Source organism: Heteronotia binoei, chromosome 2 (assembly GCF_032191835.1).
Source record: "Heteronotia binoei isolate CCM8104 ecotype False Entrance Well chromosome 2, APGP_CSIRO_Hbin_v1, whole genome shotgun sequence".
Lineage (NCBI taxonomy): Eukaryota > Metazoa > Chordata > Lepidosauria > Squamata > Gekkonidae > Heteronotia > Heteronotia binoei.
In genome coordinates this window covers 75156006-75177777 of record NC_083224.1, presented here as the reverse complement: position 1 = coordinate 75177777, position 21772 = coordinate 75156006, and the positions used below count along the sequence as shown (strand labels likewise).

General features: G+C 43.5%; 1 protein-coding gene across 1 annotated transcript in view; it reads right to left on the bottom strand.

Annotated features, from left to right (window-relative positions):
- Positions 1-16034: 16034 nt before the first annotated feature.
- PM20D1 (peptidase M20 domain containing 1) overlaps positions 16035-21772 on the bottom strand; it is a 32493-nt gene continuing 26755 nt past the window's right edge. Inside the window, exons 11-13 of the mRNA XM_060231303.1 lie at positions 20532-20700; positions 19851-19950; positions 16035-16342 (exon numbers count right to left, since the gene is read on the bottom strand). Of these exons, the coding sequence (XP_060087286.1) occupies positions 16213-16342; positions 19851-19950; positions 20532-20700 (399 nt within the window). The 3' untranslated portion in view covers positions 16035-16212. The remainder of the gene's footprint in view (positions 16343-19850; positions 19951-20531; positions 20701-21772) is intronic.

Genomic DNA, 21772 nt, shown 5'->3' with positions numbered 1-21772 from the left:
TTTTCATATTTATTTTTTATATAAGAAAAAGCAGAATCCATATTCTTCTCAGTCAGCGTATATAAATAATAAGCTGTGTTTTCCTCACTCCAGAACATCAATTTTGCCAAGCTTTGGACAATGAATTAGTGTTGCAGGGATCAATATTGTACAAAAACAGACTGACGGGTCTTTGAAGGAGCTTTGTCAGAACCTGGATCTGTTAGACCCAAAGGCAAATAACTATCACCAGCATTTCAGGGTATCTTCTAAGGCTAAGATGACATTTACTGTTGTCTATTTTTACATCTCTTCTGTGAATGCTTTTGGATTTCAGCTTCAAGGAGGGGCCAACCCTTTGCACTTACAAAAAGGGGTAGTATGCAAAACTCCCCTGATAAAATAAATTTACTGTGTGGAGGATTATGATACATCTTTCTTAAACCTATGCCTGTAAATATCTCAGGAAATTAAATCCTTACGCTACCTTGGTACTCCAAAGCCTCCACTTTCTACCATAATCTCCCCGCTCTTCCCCTCTATTAATCTTGGCCATTGTCCATCTGAGTAGTCAATCAGTTTGACTAATTTGTTGCACTTGTTACCTGTAGTCCCCTGTAGTGGTCTAAGAGCAGTCAAAGGGTTCCAGCCATCTGGGGGTGTGGCTTTGAATGGACCTTTCATGTCTTCTTTCTCCAGATCGTTGTTGTGCTTCCTTTTAGGCTTTCACAGCTGTCTTGGGCTTGAATTTGGGCAACCTAACTTTCATGTGACTTTCCACTCTAGCCCTGTCTTGACATGTGATTTTTGGCCAGAAGTACAGCTGTCTCATTGGGCATTGACCCAACTGTGGCCGTAACCTAGGCATGAGTCTCATGCAGGGTGATTCTTATCTGAAACAACAGATTTCAACTGCCCTGGCCTTACGCTCTAAAAATGCAAAGCAGTTTGCTCACATACTAGGCATGTGCTTTACAGGATGCAATGCTGAATGCCAGTTTCTCCCTTTTTTGTACAACCCAGATAAAAATATTTTCATATCCTGTGTTTTATGAAGTCACAAATTCCTGTGCAGCTGTGCATTCAGTGACAAAGAAGCACCTGTCAAATAAAAATCTAAGCACTTACATTTCTCCTCCCCATCATCTTTTAACAGGACAAATGGATAGAAATTTGAAGAAAATAAGATGAGGGGGGCAGAGGTGGTCCAAAGATAATTCAGCCAATCCCTTCCTCCTCCTGTCTATGTATTGTTTATACAACCTGAACTGAATTTGGCTAGGGCAACAACTGGCCTGGGAGCACTGTAGGATGCCAGAGACTGGCCAGGGCTTTAAAACAGATACTCATCTACCCTGATCATTACTTCAGGGGATAATACCCCTTACCTCCACCTTATAGATGAAGTCTTTCGGCAGGAATTTTACCCAGCATAAACCATAGGAATAGCTCAACCCACCTCACAATTTTAAGATTGAAAATGATTATTAAAAGCACAAAGAGCGTCCTCTGTCTGTTCTACTTTGTGTTCAGTCATGAGCTGTGCCTTGGATTTCCAGAAGAGGACCCCAGAGGGAGACAGAACTCAGTGAAAGCATAGGAAAGCACCAATTAGATGTGCTTAGTCTTTCTTGGTGAATTTATCTGTTAACAGGATTTGCAAAACAATTGCATTCTCTTTTAAGTCAATACCCCCCCCTCCATTTCTTTTATCTGCTTTTCAGTACTGGGATAAAAATTTTCCTTTTGACTGAACTAAGTGGTTATGGGAAATCTACTGCACACTGTACATGCTGAAGGACTACTCAGCAAAGCTATCTTGAGTGGCAAAAGGGATTAATCTTTGCAGTATTTTCCCCTTACACTTGATAGTTTACAGACTGGTAACCAGACATTATCACCCTATTCTCAGTTACTATGAATAAATAAATGTGAAGATGCAGTGGAGATTAAGATAACTGCTAAAGATTTAGAGGAAAACCTTGGCTCAAAAACTACTATTCATGGATTTTTGGAACTGGAAAGGAGTCAATCAGGGCATCAGACCTGAAGATCCATAGATGGCATCAGACAATACTTGGCTGCAAGCAAGGTAGTCTCTAATGGCTGTCTGGGTTTTATAACAAAGTCACTAGGAGACTTCAAGATACGTCTGTAATGATGTCTAAGGACTTTTTGTGCTGTGGTTTAAGTGTTTATGGACTGATTGAGTAGCAAAATACATGTCACCATATTGTACTGCCAGGAGATTTTACCTATACTAAGGTTGGCCTCTTTGGATTCTGGGACACATCTGTCTACACTCTGTAGACAGACAGGAAAGAGAGGAGAAAGTCTGGCAGAAGTAATAATCTTTTTTTTTTAAAAAAAGATTAAGCTTTGCTTAAGATTTTGACTAAATTATATCATTCTGAAGCTAACTACATGGTTCACTTAATTATGAGGCCCTCAATGATGACTGAGTTGAACTGAATCAAAAATAATGATGCACCATGATAAGAACGGCTACATAGTTAAGTTGTCCTGCTTTCTGTTGTCCATCATATTGCTTTGTCCTAGGACTGAGCAGCCAAGCAATCAGTAAATCCATCATTTCCCTCCCCTTGATGTGGTAATTTTTCTTCCTGCTTGATACCATTTCCTTTTGCATGGGTTGCTGTTGTTCCTAAATCAGCCACAAAGATGTGATCTGGGTGAATGCTGCATGACACTGGGCTTTTTCACACAATCTATGTATTCCGGTATGGAAGCTGGTCAGTTACTGAACAGTAATGGGTTTCTGCTGGCATTTCAGACGGACCTGATTCAGTAACTGGCTGCTACCGGAATACTCTCACCTTTTCACACACTCCCGCGGCTGTCCCGGTAGTGAGGCGTGCCTGAGTCGTTACAAACAAAGAGCAGCTTCTTCCACTTTTCAACCCCTCCTTCTGGGTTGAAATCGCTATGGGGTGCTGTGTGAAATGTCCAGTATCTAACCCGGGAGCAGTTTTCGTGCCCTTTTTCGCCCGCCGGCGCGCGCGATCTCCGGCTTTTTTTTTTTTGGAACATCGGGCTAAGATTGCTATAGCGCTATAGCGACGTATCACAACAGCATCACCATAGGGATGCCTGGGCTCCATTAAGATGCCAGATATCGCCACCGCTGAAACCTGGTAACTTATCTCAATAGAGCCTAGCCATCTCTATGGTGTTGCTGTTGTGATACGTCGCTATAGCGCTATAGCGATCTTAGCCCGACGTTCCCCCCCCCCCCAAAAAAGCTGGAGATCGCGAGCCGGCAGGCAAAAACGGCTGGCGCTGGTGGAAGCGAGATAAGAGCGGAACAGTGTGAAATGGCTCGCTTCAATCACGGAACCCTACCGGAAAAAAAAACATGTGTCTGAAAACTCCCATCCCTGTCTCAGATTACTGCAAGCGGCACAATACCGACTCCCTTCCAGTTTCCACTGGTAAGTGTGAAAAGGGCCACTCTCTTCACCACCAAGCTGAGCTCATGCTATCTGCAGTCCCTGATGTCCTGAGAAACTGCTATGACAGGAAACTTAAGCTGAAGCCCCCAGCCCAGCAGTGCCACAAATATACTGTGTTGTCCTATTGTAAAAATAAAATAAAAATGTTCATGCTGCATTATTTCTGAGAGCACCAACTAGCAAAACCATGTTTCCCAGGAGGACCACTTACTAGCATTCAGCAACTAAAAAAATAACAAGTCAGTTGGCATTTTGCACAGCCAGGATTAAGACAGTGGCAGACACTGTCAAGGTTTGGGATGAACAGCAGAACTGAGCAGGGGCAGGTGAGGCCTGGGAGTCTGCAGGAGAGGAAGGCGGCAACAGCTGAAGAGGAGGAAAGTTGTTCTACCATTTGCATGTGGCGCTTCAACATGCCCTCAAATTGGTTGAAGATAAAGAGCAAAGTGAAATTAAGAAAGCCAGCTGCCAGAACCTGAAAAAGATCACTTGGGGCTTCTAATTCACCAGATCAATGCAGATGTGCCTGGACAGCATTATTAGGAAACTAAGAACAAGGCCTGTTGTGGAGAAAAATACAACGGGCTCTAGAAAGAGTCTCTGGGTGAGTGCCCCCCACCCTTGCTGTCTTCCCATCCACTCAAGTAATAATAATAATAATAATAATAATAATAATAATAATAATAATAATAAATTTATTCTTATATCCCGCCCTCCCCCGCCGGGGCAGGCTCAGGGCAGCTCACGGGCATTACTCCCCCCCACCACAAACCTCAAGGGGAGCTGATCTCTGCCATTTGGAGAGCAGTTGTAATTCTGTGTGATCTCCAGCCCTCACCTCAAGATTGGCAACAGTGGTTCCTCAGGTGGAAGTGGCATTGTACCTGTCTAAGGTCCCACCCTCTTCCAGGCCCCACACCTTAAATATCCAGGAATTTCCTAACCTGGAGTTGGCAACCCTATCTCCTCTTTATCTTCCCCTCTGACTTCATCATTCCATTGCCTTGCCCCTCCCTGCAGCCTCTACATAGAAAAAGCACAGTCTTTCTCCACAGTGGGGGAGGGAGGAACCAAAGCAGCTTACATCATTCTCCTCTCTCTCCTTTAATCTGAACAACAATCCTGTGAGGCAGGTTAGGCTAGAAGTCTGTGACTGCTCTAAAATCACCAAGTCAGCTTCCACAGGAAGAACCTGTGTCTAGCAAACCCAGCTCTGAAGCCCTAACTCCTATGCCCTCCTCAAACTCCACCACAGAATCTCCAGGAATTTCCCACCAACCTGGAACTGGCAGCCATTGTCAGGACTGGCCCCAATGAGTTCTGCCTCAGAGGCCTTTAGTGATACCTGTCAGACCAACAGTCTGTCTCTGATAACATTGTTGGTCTCAAGCACAGGACTTCAGTCTCTCTCTCTGTCTCGCTTTCCCAATGTAGCTCTCTCTCTGTATCTGGTCTGTTGCCACAGGACACCATTTTCCCCCTTTCCAGAGGAGGATAGGAAGGAGTCCTCAGCCAATCAAGAGAAGCCTTTCTCTGGCTGTTTCTCTCTTCCTCCATCCCTCAGCCAATCAAGGGAAGGGTTTCTTTCTCTTCTTTGTGAATCAGCGTGACAGGCGGCTCAGACAGTGGGAGAGTAGGAAGATCCAGTAACTGCCAGAACTAAGGTTGGTTGCCTTTTACTGACACAATCAGGTTTGCTGGCTAGCAACAACCACACTGACAGGAGAGAAGAGTGGGCTCAACCAATGGCACACAAGTACTCTTAACTGATAGTTTGATGGGTCAAAAGTTGATGCACCACACTCCCACCCAGTCCCAACCAATCAGGTTTATTTATTTATATATATTAAGGTTGCTCAGTTTTGCCAAGACTAAAGGGGTTTTATTATAGAAAATAGATATTGGTGGAAGTTCTGAGCTGGAGCCAAAGTCACTGGGCAGCCAAAGGAACATGAAAAGCTTTGCAGAGTTTGGGGCCAAAGACACCCTCACATCTTTCTTCTGTGTGGTTTGAAACGAATAAGCTGTCTAAATCTCGAGTGATGGATACATGCCAACCTTTGACTTTTTACTTTAATGGTACTTACAGCTTTGTGAGATACAGAAAGGACACTCGTTTGTGGGTTGGCTTTATTCTGTGCTAACTGACTAGGGTACCAGTCTTATAGTGTGTCTAACACAAGTTCATTGTCTAAGAATAAGCCTATTGCCATAGAACTGGAAGTTAAAGAGAGTGACTGATACATGAAGTGAAAGCATTGGACTGAGAAAGAGAAAGAGATGCTAAGATGGTACATATATGCTCTTATTTTTGTAAATAATTTAGATATTTCTGTCAGGGGCCCAAATTTGGCCAGTACTTGTGTTCAGAACAGCTTGCTTCTCCATCTGCTTGTGAGGCAGATACAGCTAAAGTGCTTGGACTTCTTTGGCAAAGTGACCTTAGCAACCTGCACCTCATTTGAATGGCTATTGGCAAAACTAGTCCATCGTTCAGTTTCCAACAAAAGCAAGTCAAATACCTCTGGGATGCTTACAAGCCAAGTAGGAGGACAACAATATTTCCCTGTTGTTTGCCTTCAGTACCTGATGTTCAGAGATATACTGCCTATGAACACAGGTCCATTTAACTATCCTGACTGATTGGACTGGGCAAAGCTGATATAGGTTAGAACAGTTTGGGAGTGAGGAGCAGAGAAGAGGAAAAACGAGATGAATGGCTGGCTGGGATGAATAGCACTCCCACTTCTTTAGGCACCAGCTGCCTCTGGTAAACACCCAGTTCTTGGAATCTTATGGGAGAACAGTAAGCTCTGGGTAGTCGTGGGCTATGAATAAAGCAAGGCCCTAAAATAGAAGTTGGCAAGACAGCTTTTGAAAGTGCAGGAGGGGCATATGACCTTGTCTGCTGTGCCTTCTGCATGCTATATTCGCCTAAGAGGGCTGCTGTACATTAGTCTTAGTCAATTACACAATGTTATAGTAGGCTCCACCAGAGCAGCACTTACAGCATGGATTTGACCAGCAAACAACATACAGCCCCAGAGCTGAGATATCAAACTAATATGCCAGCATAGAGACCCTCCTTTTCAATTTTAGCCTTTCCATAGGACTAATGTGGAGCTACAGAAGCAGGATTAATGTAAGAAAAGGGAGGAATCAAGGCTTTCCAGAGTGAGCTGAGTAGGAGCTTTACAAAAAGATAAAAGATCTGTGAGAAGACAATTCAGTCACCCAACAATGGAAGAAAATAAATCCATGCACAATCCAGGGTTCCCTCCTGTTTTTGGCACAGTGGTTGAGCCATCAATCACACTTGTCCCCTGCCTGTTCTTCAAGGAGCTCATGGTGACAGACAAGGTTCACTCCATTTTGTTCTCACAACAACCATGTGACATACAGGTGTTGAGGAGAGAGAGAACATGCATGAGAGTGAGCAACTGGTCCAAGGTCATCCAGTGAACTTAACAGATGAGTATGGATTTGAACAGGTCTCTTCTGTCCTTGCCTGACACATTACCTCCTATATCACTCTGACTCTTTTTTTTAAGTGTGGAGATGCATCCAGTTATATGGCTACCTACTCACCAGCAGTCTGAAGTGGTGCAGTCTAGACACAATACCTGCACAAATGCAAAACCAGCATGTCAGACCACTAGTGTTCTCAACCATAAGAAAAAGACCACTATGGAATCCTTAAGTCTGTATTAATTGGATTGCTATAGTGGCATTCAGGAACTTAGAGGGAAATAAATGTGTGGAAAGAAGTCTGGATGCTTTTAGGGGTATATATTGTTGGTCTTTGGACATTTTCACAAATAATCAAATGTCACCATAACGCTTCAAGCAAATGGAAGCTGAAGATTGGAATGATTACTTGAACACTGAATGACTCCAGAAGTATATTAAAAAGATTTGGGAATTTGGGGAGGTGGTGGGCTCTCCTTCCTTGGAGGTTTTTAAACAGAGGCTAGATGGCTATATGACAGCAATGAAGATCCTATGAATTTAGGGGGAGGTATTTGTGAGTTTCCTGCATTGTGCAGAGGTTTGGGCTATGATTCTCTATGATTCTAAGATTCTGAGGGCAGGTAGGAAGCAAAGATGTTTAAGGCACTTAGCATATTTAAAATACCACAGTATTGCACTTGATTTGATATCACTGCACTGCTAATTTTAAAGGCTGGATGTATTGATTCCCATAGTCCATGCACCCTGGAGGCTTCAGCTCATGGATGCTGGTCTTCTATCCATCCAAATGGTACATAGGGACAAATGGAAACTCCATGGAAACTGTTCAGCCTGCATAACTTTCACAGATTTTCTATTGGTTTTCAACTCAGTTCTCTTATTGGGGTATCCCTAAGAAAAGACACCTGTTCAGCTTGAGCAACTGCCATCTTGACCTGCCCCTAAATAGACAAAATGCTGCCCTCCCCGCAGTTGCTGAAATGCTACATCATACAGAGTGCATGATATAAACTGTACTACCTTAGACGCACATGAGGGAAGAGAGTTCTTTGACCATGTCTCTGTAATAACATATTCTAAAATATTTATTCTTATTTATTTATGTATTTATTATTTGATTTATTAATTGCCCTATCCCGGCATGTGCTGGGCTCTGGGTGATGTACTATACAACATAAGCCATAAAACAGATATACAAAACATTAAAATAATCAGAGTTAATAAAGTTAAAAGGATCCATTTAAAGCAGACCCAAGATGGCATTCCTGAAAATTACATCCCAAATTCTGGACTGTCAGAGCTTGGGGGAGGGGGAGGAAAAGGAAATGGGTGAAAATCATTGCTGTCCTTAACTAAAAGCCTGGAAGAACATCTCTGCCTTACAAGCCCTGCAGAATTGCATAAGGGACCTTATGCAAACTAAATATGCCAGGAAGAAGAGAAGAGAGGAAGGAGTCTGAGTGGCTTACAATCTCCTTTCCTTTCCTCTCCCCACAACAGACACCCTGTGAGGCAGGTGGAGCTAAGAGAGCTCTCTCAGAACTGCTCTTGAGCAGAACAGCTCCTGCAGGTACATGTGGCGGAGTGGGAAATCAAATACGGTTCTCCCAGATAGGAGTCCATGCACTTAACCACTATACCAAACTGGCTCTCAAGATGAAGGGCAAGATGCATGGGAATGAACAGGATGAAGGGCAAGATGCATGGGAGTGTGAGTGCATCAAGAATGTGACCTTCACATGAATTATAAAGTGGAAAAATCCATCGAGAATTATACCACAATGTGCCTTTCTTGAAAGTTTTTGAAATAGCTCTTAGTTGTCTAGAAGTAGGACCTGACTACTTTTCCTCTAGAGGAAAGTTCTACTTGGCTAAGGAGACCAAGGCAAGTATATAAATTTAGCTCTTGTGCAGTAAAGTAGGTTGGCACATCCCAACCAGGGCATGGAAATCCTGATAACCCTCACTGGCTGTATCACAGTATGTTTCAATTCACTCTGCCACAGAAATGTAATAAGATCACAATCCTGGTGCTGGATTAGAAAAATAGTGCCTAAGAGTGTATAGTTCCCATTAGCTTGTCTGCCAAACCAATACATTTCCTTTTCCTCTGTAACATTTATCCGATAAACAACACCTATCTGGCAGAACAGATGATAATTTCCATTTCCTTTTGCCTTTCTTCCTGACACTGCAGCCTTTTCATTCCCAATACTTTTGAAGACAGGTGTCCAGATTTTCTTCATCAGATCAAAGTCCAGTACCTCACTATCAAAATGCAACCCTGGTCAAGAAAACCTGCAGTATATTTACTGTCAGGGATAAAAAGAGTCAAAAGAGCCAAAGAGTATAGTAGAATAAACAGTAGCAGCAGCAATGTCAGATGAACCTGCCATCCATGTTGAACTTTCAAGGATACAGAAATCCTTTCTGACATGCTGCTCTGGTTCTATAACATCAAGAAAAGAACTTGTCAACAATAATACACTCTCAGCCCTATGAAAGTCAGCGATGGTAATCACTGAGCCATTGCAAGACTAAGCATGCCATAGCATCAGGCTGCTAACAAAACAAAAAAGGAACAGCAACATAAATTAGCCTACTCGACTATAGTTCACTATGTAAATTCTACTCTCTCAGGGACTGAGAATCAAGTTTCATTGGTAACAAACTGAAATGTACTTGTGTGGACACTTGTGTGTGTGTCACAAATATTCCCCTCCCCGTGACCCCAGCTCCATGCCCAGAAGATGGTAAAAAAACTCCAGGATCCCTGGTCAAACTTGCCTAGAGTAAATTGCTTGCTGACCCCAAAGTGGCAATCTGCATTTCCCTGGGCCTGTAAGGAAGGGCCATGAGAACTAAGCACTGACTTTCAACTTCTGAAAAATAAGAAATCTTTTCTCAAGATGGGATAGATCTCTCCATTAGAATTATTAGAAATTTTAATCATCATAGGGTTGAGGCAACATGGGGGGAGGTAACCACTCTATGGACATTTTTGCCCCTTTTGAAACACCAACCCCCATATGTTTTGCACCTTTTTTGCCAGAACATGCAAATCTTAACATGGAGGGGAATGCTGGTGAGAAAAGGAATTATGCCTTTTGCCAAAGTAACCAGTCATCATCGCTACCTATTACTAATATAGCTATGCCTAGTTTATTAACAGGGGGAGAATGGGACTAGGGATGTGCATGAAGAAGATTGCACATTTATACCCTGCCCTTCTCTCTTAATCAGATAGATAGATAGATAGATAGATAGATAGATAGATAGATAGATAGATAGATAGATAGATAATTTTATTTGTATCCCGCCCTCCCCGCCGAGGCAGGCTCAGGGCGGCTAACAACATCATACAAATTTCAATTATACAAAAAGCAAAAAACACAAAATTACATTTAAGCATTAAAATTCTGATTAGGTTTAAAATTAGTTAATTAAGTTAATAAAAGTGCTAATACTGTTCTTTAGGATGGCGGTTATCATTAACAATTTCTTCCTTCGTCAGCGAAAGCTAGTCGGAAGAGGAAGGTCTTGCAGGCCCTGCGGAATTGTTCAAGGTCCCGCAGGGCCCGCATTTCCTCTGGAAGTTGGTTCCATAGGCTCGGGGCTACAGAGGAGAAGGCCCGGTTACGGGTACATTGCAGCTTCACCTCTCTCGGTCCGGGAGTAGTCAACAAGTTTTTTCCGGCTGACCTCAGTGCTCTCTGGGGTTCATATGGGGAGAGACGGTCCCTAAGGTAGACAGGTCCTCGACCATATAGGGCTTTAAAGGTAATGACCAGCACTTTGTAACGAACCCGGTATGTAACTGGCAGCCAGTGCAGCTCGCGCAGTCCAGGCTGTATGTGCTCCCATTTAGGAAGCCCCAGCAACAGTCTAGCCGCCGCATTCTGCACCAGCTGCAGCTTCCAGGTTCGGTACAGAGGCAGCCCCATGTAGAGGGCATTACAGTAATCCAGTCTCGAGGTGACCGTTGCATGAAGTACCGTTGCCAGATCTTGGTGCTCTAGGAAGGGAGCCAACTGCCTTGCCCGCCTTAGATGGAAAAAGGCTGACTTGGCGGTGGCTGCAATCTGGGCCTCCATTGATAATGAAGGCTCCAGTAAAACTCCCAGACTCCTAACCCGGTGCGCCGCTTTCAGCGGCACCCCGTCGAAGACCGGAAGAGGTATTTCCCCTTCCCGAGCGCCCCGACCCAGACAAAGGACTTCTGTCTTCGCTGGATTCAATTTCAGCCCGCTCCTCCTCAACCAAGTTGCCATATCCTGCAAGGCCCGGTCTAAATTCTCAGGGACGCAGTCAGGCCGGCCGTCCATCAGCAGATAGAGTTGGGTGTCATCTGCGTATTGATGGCACCCAAGTCCGTATCCCCTGGCAATCTGGGCAAGAGGGCGCATGTAGATATTGAATAACATTGGTGAGAGAACTGCCCCCTGGGGCACTCCACAGTCCAGTGTGTGCCTCCGGGACCGCTCGCCCCCAATAGCCACCCTTTGTCCCCGATCCTCGAGGAAGGAGGAGAGCCACTGTAAGGCAGACCCCCTCACCCCTATGTCGGCGAGGCGGCAGGTCAGTAGCCGATGGTCGACCGTGTCGAACGCGGCCGACAGATCTAGCAGCATCAGCACCGCCACACCACCCCGATCCAGATGCCGTTGGAGATCATCTACCAGGGCGACCAGTACTGTCTCTGTCCCATAGCCCGGGCGAAAGCCGGACTGGCAAGGGTCTAGGATGGAAGCGTCATCCAGAAAGCTCTGCAACTGCAACGCCATTGCCCTCTCTATTATTTTACCTAAAAATGGTAAATTGGAGACCGGTCGGTAGTTTGCCAATTCGGCCGGGTCTGCTGTACTTTTTTTCAAGAGGGGTCGGACCAAAGCCTCTTTCAGAGATGATGGAAAACGCCCCTCCGAGAGGGATCTATTTATGATGTCCCGTAGAGGACAATCTAGCTCCCTCAGGCAGGATTTAATTAGCCAGGAGGGGCATGGGTCCAGATCACAAGTTGTAGGGCGCGCAGAGGAGAGGATTCCGTCAACTTCCTCCAGGCTGAGCGGGTCGAAATGATCCAGAGTTAAATCAGAAGACAGGCGTGGGGCCTCGGGCTCATGTACTGTGTCTAAGGTGATGGGCAGGTCTTGGCGGAGTGACGTGATTTTGTCTGCAAAAAATCTCGCAAAAGCCTCACAGCCTATTTCTGATTCACTAGCGTTTGGTCTGCCCTGGGGCAGCGTAGTTAAATGTCCAATTATTTTAAACAATTGCGCCGGGCGCGAGTTTGCAGACACAATCTTGGCCGCGAAGTACTTCTTCTTCGCGGCCTTGACTGCCATCTCATACGACCTCATAAACGTTCTGTAGGATGTTCTCGCCGCTTCGCCGCTTCGCTCAGAGTCTCAGAGCAGCTTACAATCTCCTTCATCTTCTTCCCCCACAGCAGACACCCTGTGAGGTGGGTGGGGCTGAGAGAGCTTTCACATAAGCTGCCCTTTCAAGGACAACTCCTGCGAGAGCTATGGTTGACTCAAGGCCATTCCAGCAGCTGCAAGTGGAGGAGTGGGGAAGCAAACCCGGTTCTCCCAGATAAGAGTCCACATACTTAACCACTACACCAAACTGGCATAGAGTTGGATTTTACATCCCACTTTTTCCTGCCTTAAAGAATTTCAAAGTGACTTACAATCTTCCCTTCCCACAACAGGCAACTTGTGAGGTAGGTGGGGCTGAGAGAGCTCTGAGAGAACTGTGACTAGCCCAAGATCACCAGAGAGAGGGCCTTCTCGATTGCAGCCCCCCACTGGTGGAATCAACTGCCAGAGGAAGTGAGGGCCTTGTGGAACCTTGCCCAGTTCCACAAGGCCTGTAAGACTGCTCTCTTCCGGTTGGCGTTTAATTGATGTGGAGCTTATACTATAGGAAGCTGAAGACATACCGTCGCCACTGGATAAATATGTATTACCAAAGAGATTAGCACCAGATTAATTTGATTGTTTTAATTACAGAATGTGTTTTATATGTAATGTAATTTTATAATGTTTTGATCTATTGTCCGTGTCTGATCTTATGCTGTGAGCCACCCCGAGCCTGTTTCGGTGGGGAGGGCGGAATATAAATCAAATAAAATGAAAAATGAAAAAATGTGGAGGAGTGGGGAATCAAACCTGGCTCTCTAGATTAGAGTCTGCCACTCTTAACCACTATACCAGGGGTGGCCAATGGTAGCTCTCCAGATGTTTTTTGCCTACAACTCCCATCAGCCCCAGCCATTGGCCATGCTGGCTGGGGCTGATGAGAGTTGTAGGCAAAAAACGTCTGGAGAGCTACTGTTGACCACCCCTGCACTATATCACACTAGCTCTCTTGACATGCTGGTGCATCCCAGTGAAAGTAATGCAGTTATAATGGATGCACAGTATCCAATGAAACTGCAGCATATCAAAATAGAATTTGTCGAACCTCCACCCTACTCCACTCATTCAAAGTGAAGAAAACGGGAGGGTTTTATTTACCCTCACTGACATCCTCATGTAGTAAAACTGAACTGGTCATGTGGTGCCATGAAGTCATCATATTTAGGTAACTGGTCAGGATCACACAGCAAAAGAGGAAAAATTGAAAAATGTAGAAGGTAGGACTTCACAAATCACCCCCCCCCCCCCAAACCAAACAAACCAACCAACCCCTGGCTAATGTTTTCAATGGAAAAATCAAACTATGCATATTTAGCATACAACTCTGATAGTATTATAAAATCCTCAGAATTGAAATCATCTACAAAAGCACCTCTTCTGTGGAGCCTAATAAGTTCTAACTATTAAAGGATGCGGTTTCTAAAACTCTTTTTTATGAAGCATATTTATATTCTTCCCTCCAACAGGATCCCTCCCCTGCAAGCTAACTCACAGACAACTGTGTGCCTTTCTCCAGACCCTAAACAGCTGAAGAACAGAGTGCTGTTCCTTCCTGTCAGGCTAACACTTTCAAAAGACTTGAAGACTTGCAGAATGTGCTGCTGCTGTGCCTGCCCCTTTCTCTTCTGATGCCTGCCTGCCTCTCTTGTGTCCCAAGTATGTTGATAAAAAGGACACAGAGAAGAGAAATGGCTATTCTGATTTCATAAAGGTATCAACTGTCTCAAACAGTAGCCTTCAGAAACAGTATGGCATGATTTTATTTGAGCCTTGTGTTTTCAAGGCTGACCCATTTAGTTTATAAGAGGACCAGGAAGGGATGGGGGTGGAAGGCAGACCTGGCTGGAAAATAGTGGGTTCATCCTGTTTATTTCCAGGAAAGTTTTGTTTTGATGGAAATTTTTTCTTTCAGCTCACATGAAACCTCAGATGTACAGATTGCTTATTTCAGAACAGTTCCACAGTGATTATACACCATGTATTAAGAATAATCAGAATCTCCTTTTTATTTCATTAATACAAAAGACCTATTTCAAGCCTTAGTAGTTATCACTTTCACATCCACATAAAAGACAAAGTGAAAATACAAAATGGGATGGCATGAAACAGACCCTAAGTATCACGGTGTAATCATCCCTAGTTATCCTAAGTTTCTGGTGGTCCATGCTTAATTTAATCACTATTTGTGCTAGGTATACCAGGGAAGAATGTTTTTATATATAAGTGGATAATTCAAGTGCCAAACATGACAATTGAACACTAAAGAACAAAGCAGCAAAAGAGATATTAAAATGCTCCGCCGCCCCCCCCCCCAAATGCAGGTTCCTATCTTGACAATTATTTAATCAAGCTTCTTTTGAGGTTCAGCAAACAGAAGACTTAAGGGGAAAAAATACTTTGAGGAATGTCTACTGCAGCATGTCCCCTGGTGGTTGTAAAGGGAAGTGGGACAGCTGAATGGTACACAGAAACAGCAGCAGCAAAGTCTTCACTCCCCAGCTTCTAGAAGCAATCAAATTCCACTTGGGTATCATTTCCCCCCTTTAATCAACTGTACTTCCACTGAAGAAAGAGAGAACTGATGGTGCATTCAGGTAAAAAAAAAGCTTAAATAAAGAATAAAGTGAAGATGGAGAAGGTGGAGGGCATGTAAAGAAGGCTCTCGGTGTAAATTAATCTGGTGAATAAGGGAGAAAAAAATAAATCCAGGGAATTCAATCTCTCAAACGCTGCCTTCTACATGTCTTACATTCCAGCAACCTGGCCCCATCAGATTCTAAAGAACAGCAATGAAAATATCTGTTTCAAGCATAAAAATAGCCAACTAGCACAATTGTTAACCAACACAAGAAAAAATTAGAAAAATTATTTTTGCATAATCAAGGTTTTTTTCCCCTTACAATACTGCTTTGGATTAGGAGCTGCTGGGTTCCAAGGCAGCTCATGATACCATAGAATGGGCAGGGTTTTGGAAAAGAGTCCATACTGTTTATAGCATCTTTTTTACTTCTGGAAAAGTTCAGACATCAGAAGTAACTCCTTTAGTAAGAGAAATTAGAAGGAAGAAAATGTGCACAGGGGGAAAGTTTGACTCTCCCCTCCCACTTACTTATGCTGCACTTTAAATCCTTCCACGCCACCAATATTTTATATGAATTTAACACAAGCATAATTGTAAAGCTACTTGAGCTTTTTTGGGGTTTTTTTTAGTATAGAAGAAATATTTCTACCAACTTTAGAAGTGTTTTAAGCCACATTATTAATTTTGGTATAAAGATGCACCATAGCTCTATAAATTAAATCACTGCAAGCATAAAACCAGCAAATATGTGCTTGGCAGGAGTGAAATCTGGTTTTTTGGCATTCTAGTGAATTGGAAAATAGAAAGAAACGAGTGCAGTAGCTCACACTTCAGGCAATTAATACTGAAGGGCTGGCAACAGATACAGCCAATTACCTGTTGCCATCAGCACACAACAGAATAGGTCTCATAGGCTTTGGAAGACCAGCTTTATGAAGCATTGCTCTCCCCTCCTCTTAAGGGAACAGTTAATGGGTCTTTCTTTCATATACTTTGCAGTTCTGCATGGTAAACATTAAGATTCTCAGGACTGCGGTGGCTGCAAGGTACAACGTAGCATGGAACTTAATGCTTTGTTTACGTCTGAAATGATTGTTCCACATTTAGTTTTTAGTATGTTTCATAACTGCATGCAGTCCAATGCTGCAGTGTCATTTATTTAAATCTGTATGCAAGTCATCGTTCCTAATAACTCAATTCCACAACAGAGAGCAACATGGAACATAGCTTCTTTGAATATTTTCAGTCCCTCACAATACCCACAAGCCTTCCCACTTTCTTGTTCTTACAGCTCGTGAAAATTTTCATGAGGCTCTGGATGCAGATCAATATCAGAATTTTGAATCAGTTGGAAGAGAAATTCCACTTGCTTTTCAAAACTTTCAACAGAGATCCTTTCATTCAACCCGTGGAACCTGATTTAAAAAAAACACATAAGTTGTTTTAATTCCAGTCTGCATCAGCCACGTATGTTAGCACAGCAATACTGCAAGTTTCACCACATCTACCTGACCAGGACAGAAAGGCCAGCTTCAGCTACATTTAAGCACAGTGAACTTCCTTTATTAGTGTGTATTTATATCCCTCTTTCTTTTGCCAAGGATTTCAAAGTGTTAGAGGCACGGGGCTCACTGGAGGTCTGCTGAACAGGCACTAAAACAGCCCAGACCTACTGTGCCCTCCAACCAGAGCCCCAGCACCAAAGTTGCACACAATCTGCTGCTGCAAATTGTGGCCTGTTTTGAGATGACTTGTGAAAAATCAGGAACAGGAATTACATTTGCTCTTCCTCTACAATACTAAAGAGCATGCCCAAGAAAGCTAACAAAAACAACTATAATTAAAATATAAATGAAAATGACTCAAACACTAAGCACCAAACATCTTCCTAAAGGCATTTGTACCCTTCCGCCATCAAAAGCAGATTTAAAAACAAAGCTTTTTTCGCTTGCCACATAAAGAAAGGAGAAAAGTGGATTTTTCTGAGAACAGTATTCTAAAGATCAAGCTACTACAAAAAAGGGCCCCATCTCTGGTCACCATTGACTTTCTTCTAGGCTTGCCAACACCCAGGTCCCAGTGGAGGATCCCCCCTGATTTTGCAGGCTCCTCCCCATCCCCGGCCAGCTGGCTGGTGGGAGGAAGCCCCACCCCAGCAGCCCTGATATGCCTTTAAATCTCAGCAGAGCATTTTAGAACCAGCTTGCAAACTAACTATTTGTGTTTTGAAATGTGTGTGTGCCTTTAAATGTCGGCAAAACAAAAGCTGCATGGGGAGGGCAAGCAGGGAGAGCCACATGGCTCTGTGTGAGAGAGTAAAAGAGAACAGTTCCTTTGTTTTGCATTTGTTTTAGAAGTCATATGTATAGTAGAATGGATAGTAAAGTGTTAACTAGAACCTGATTATGGGATGGAGGAAAACTCCACCCCCTAGACTGCTCTTACTTTTGGGTTTTTGTCTTAGTCTGAAGAAGTTGGTTGAAATGAAGCAGATTGTTACATACAACAACTCCTGAAAGTAAAGCGATTTATACCATTGCCCCAGTGAGATAACAAAAGTATGGGCTTGCAAACGTTGTGACTGATTTCTCACAAGGGTTGCTCCACCCCCAGGCTTCTGTTTTCCCCCAGTGCAAGTGATCAATTTTACACCAGTTGTTCCACAGGCACATTTTGACACCGGGCTCCTTTCAATTCCCTGTGCAGCATCGTAATCCTTAAAAGACAGCATCACAAAACCATGTGGGGAACTGGAGGGAGTGCTGCGTCAAAATGCGCCCACATAGCAGCTGGTCAAAAATCGATTGCTTGCATTAGGGCAGGGGTGTCCAACTTTTTGGCTTCCCTGGGACACATTGGAAGAAGAAGAATTGTCTTGGGCCACACATAAAATACACAAACACTAACGATAGCTGATGATGAGCTTAAAAAGGTCCATGCATAATTTTCGTGATATTCACCACCACATATAAGCAGAAGGGGGGGGGTATTCGTAAAAAAAATCATCCCATCCCTCCCAGAAACACAGGGCCTTAATGTCCTTTCTGCTTCCAAGTCCTGCTGCAGATGGCCCAGAGCTGAAACAGGAATTAAGCCAGGAGTAGGACTGGGAAAGGTCTAGCCTGGGGTAGGCAGCAGCCAACAGCAGCCAATCAGGCTACCTCAGTCACCCACCCGAACAATAAAAGAAAAAAAAAGTATAACATCAGAAAATGTGCCAATATGGTGCCTGCCAGAATCAAACAAGAACCAGGCCAGACTGCAGCAAGCCCCACAGTGAAGAGATGGAGGGGGAATGCAACAGAATCCACCCGAGGCAGTGGAGCATCTCCATTTTGGGGACAGCAAGCCCAGCTCTACCGCACACACCCCACCTCCAACCTTCACAGAGAGGGGCCAGCAGCCCCCCAACAGGGAAAACTCCCACCCTACCCCACAAGCCCACCCAGGAGCTTGGGAGGCCTGCTTTGCTACTCCCCAGCTTTCCCAGAGAGGGGCCCACAGCCACCCCTGATACCTCCAGAGCACAGCTGAGGGCTCTTTGTCCTGGGTGAGAGATCCAGACAGGCCACAGCAGAAAGAAAGAAGAGCTGGAGAGTGCCCAGGAGCAAAGGAAGAGCACTCACACACAGGTGCTGAGTCAGCTCTGGCACCCTCTCTGGTGGAAGGAGGGAAAAGAAAGCAGAAGGGAAAGCAACCAGATGTAGCTTCAGTCCCAGGATCTGCTGCCACTGCAGTACACAATTCCATTTTAAGAAAACTATTTTAAGAAAGTTCATGAGTTTGTGTTGGGGCCGCATTCAAAGCCATCCTGGGCTGCATGTGGCCCTTAGGTCGCAGGTTGGACAAGCTTGCGCTCGGGGAAACAGAAGCCTGGGGGCGAAGCAGCACTACTGAGAAATCAATCTGTGTTGAGGAAATGATTGTTTATTTTGGCTGCTTTGTGAATCTGTGTGTCCCTTAATGAAGCCATGCTTGGAAATGCTACCAAAGCCTGATAAGGAACTTGTGAGTATATGATAAATTATACTTTCATTTAGTGAAAGTGCGGCTGCTGAAGAACCCTTTGTTGGTAAAAAAGAGGACGAGGAAATGAAGATTCTATTCAGGGGAACTGCACTGCTACATATAAAAGAGAATGGGAAAGTCTCAAGGCTCCAACCCCAAAGTCCCCAGGTATTTCCTGAATTAGACCTGGAACCCTACTTTCTCCTGACATTATTTTGAGGTACAGCAGGGCAGGTAGTCTTAGGTTCCAGTATCCTACAAAAAACTACAGTTTCCATACTTCTTTGGGAAAAGCCACAACAGAAGTCAGAATCAAAGAGGATTTAAATTGGTTGATATTTGAAGTGTAGATATGCTCTAAAACACGTTCATGTTTATCTATGTACACAACAAGCACTTTAATAAAAAGGAGGTAACAATGATAACCATATCATAGCCAAACTCAAACTAAATGTATAAAGGGACAAACTAAATGATTCATTATTTCAAAAACAGAAGAAAAATATTATTTTCTTTAGAAACCTAATCCTTACTTATGGTTGGACAATACTGTGTATCAGTCCAAGGAATATTACAACATGGTGACATCCTAAATGGAATTACACCCTTCTAAGACCATGGAATTCAATGGACTTAGAAAAGTATAACTCTGCTCAGGATGGCACTGCAAGAGTTCTAGTTCATATCTAGAAGGGATGTTTCAACCCCAATTTGGCTTTTAAAATGACAAATGTGGGACTGCGCTCGCCTAGTGATATCTTGGAATACTGGGACAATGTTCTGGGCACAGTCCAACACTTTAGGCAAATACAGCTTATTGTCAGATCTCAATGGTTATGTCTTGTTCTGCTTTCCTAACAACTCCCTCATGCTTATGAGGTGTTTCCACCAGAAAGAACGAACAGAATGTAATACCTTGGCATATCATCAGGTTTAAAGACCACTGGGTTAAAACGATAAATGGCATTTGTGAGATTGGTGAAGTGCCTGCTGTCTGTGTTTCCAATACAAATGCCTGGAGAAAGAATCATCAGCAACAAGATTAATAAATAATATTCCAGCCAATCCTGTAACCTGGACCAGGGAAAATGTGGTTAGTTTCCTCACATGCTTTCAAACATTCTTTTACCTACTTAAGCAATATAAACAATTTTAACATCTACAAAAAAGTTTGTGGTCATCTTGTTTAAGAGGTAAGATTTATCCAGTAAGCCATTTTGAAGTGGACTGGAACACTCTGCAAGACAGTAGTTTGAAAGTGGAATGGTCTAACATTACAGAGAAGACTCTAATTGAAGGAAATAAACAGCCTTTCCTCTAGCTCCACAAATTACTAAAAGATTGCATGTATGAACTGAGAAGTTCAACTCAAGCTTTATTCTTTGTCATTTTCCTGTTTGCTTTTTTGTTTGTTCTACCACCATTAGAAATGGCAAAAGATTTTAGGTTAGAAAGATGGAACAGAAGAGGGGAAAGGCAGTTGTTTTCCATGAAGAATATCATGTGTATATAGGGGAAGGGTGCAGGGAACACAGTAAGCAGGGACTGATGAGTGGAAACAGAAGAGGAAAACAATGATCATATGTTTAACACTACCTGGAGCCATGCTGCCAACATCTGGGAAAACATCCAGAATGGTCTGACGGAAAACCCGCAGTCCGAAGGTCTGGTTGTCCCAGGGGCTAACTGGGAGTGGATCAAAGGCACTCACTGCTTCTATCTTCACTCTCTTATCATCAATTGTTTTGTCTACTATTTCCAGGACCTAAGAACACACCCCAAAGAACAAATAAATGAAAGCAGCAAGGTGGTTTCCATTACGGGTATTAGCAAATATTCCAGACTCTGTGTCAATTTTGCATGAAAATCAATTTCCAGTTCTCCAAATAATGATGCATAACCAGGCAGGCATCCTTCAGGGGCCTCACTTTGGAAGTCTGCCTTCCCATTACACTGTGGCCTGGTAGGATGGCAGATCAAAGCTCTTTCTAGGCAATCAGTTCTGGGTCATTGCCTCAAAACATCTCCCTTTAGACATCTTCAGATATGACCATGTTCCCAATATGGTTCTACAAACATCTCAGCAGTAAGACAAATTGCCTATAATGCTCCTATGGGGGGTGGGGTGAAAGAGGGATGTGAGGGGCTTGCTGCTTAGGGTTGCCAGCTCTGGGAGGGAAATACCTGGTGATTTAGGAGGTGGAGCCTGAGGAAGGTGGGGTTTGGGGAAGGACTTCAATGGGGTACAATGTCAGAGTCCACCTTTCAAAGCCACCATTTTCTCCAGGTGAACTGATCTCTTTTGCCTGGAGATCAGTTGTAATCCCAAGAGATCTCCAGCTACCACCTGGAGGTTGTGCAACCACAATAGAGAATCACAGCAGAGTGTGGCTGGAGATAAACCAAAGATTTCCATGAAAACCAGCCTCCAACAAATAAGTCAAAATCACCAAAAACTTACAAATATATTAATTATAATATCACACTCTCAACAAATACCATATTCATTAACATGCCCTTACAAAATGGAACAACAGAAGAAGATCTAAACTGGATAAAGCGGAAGTGAAACGAGGGATTAAAAGTACTGCCTCGTTGCTGCTGCGTAGACTGCTGCTACAAAGACTACTATCAAAATCATAAAGCTATTTACTACACTGTGGAATACTGCACATTTTAAAGTTCTCTACTATTGAGGACCAGGTGTTAGAAATTCAGATAGTAATCTGGACTTCAGTCATTAACACTTAGATCCTCTTATGTTGTTCTATTTTGTAAGGGTATGTTTATGAATATGGTATTTGTTGAGACTGTGATAATTAATGTATTTGTAAGGT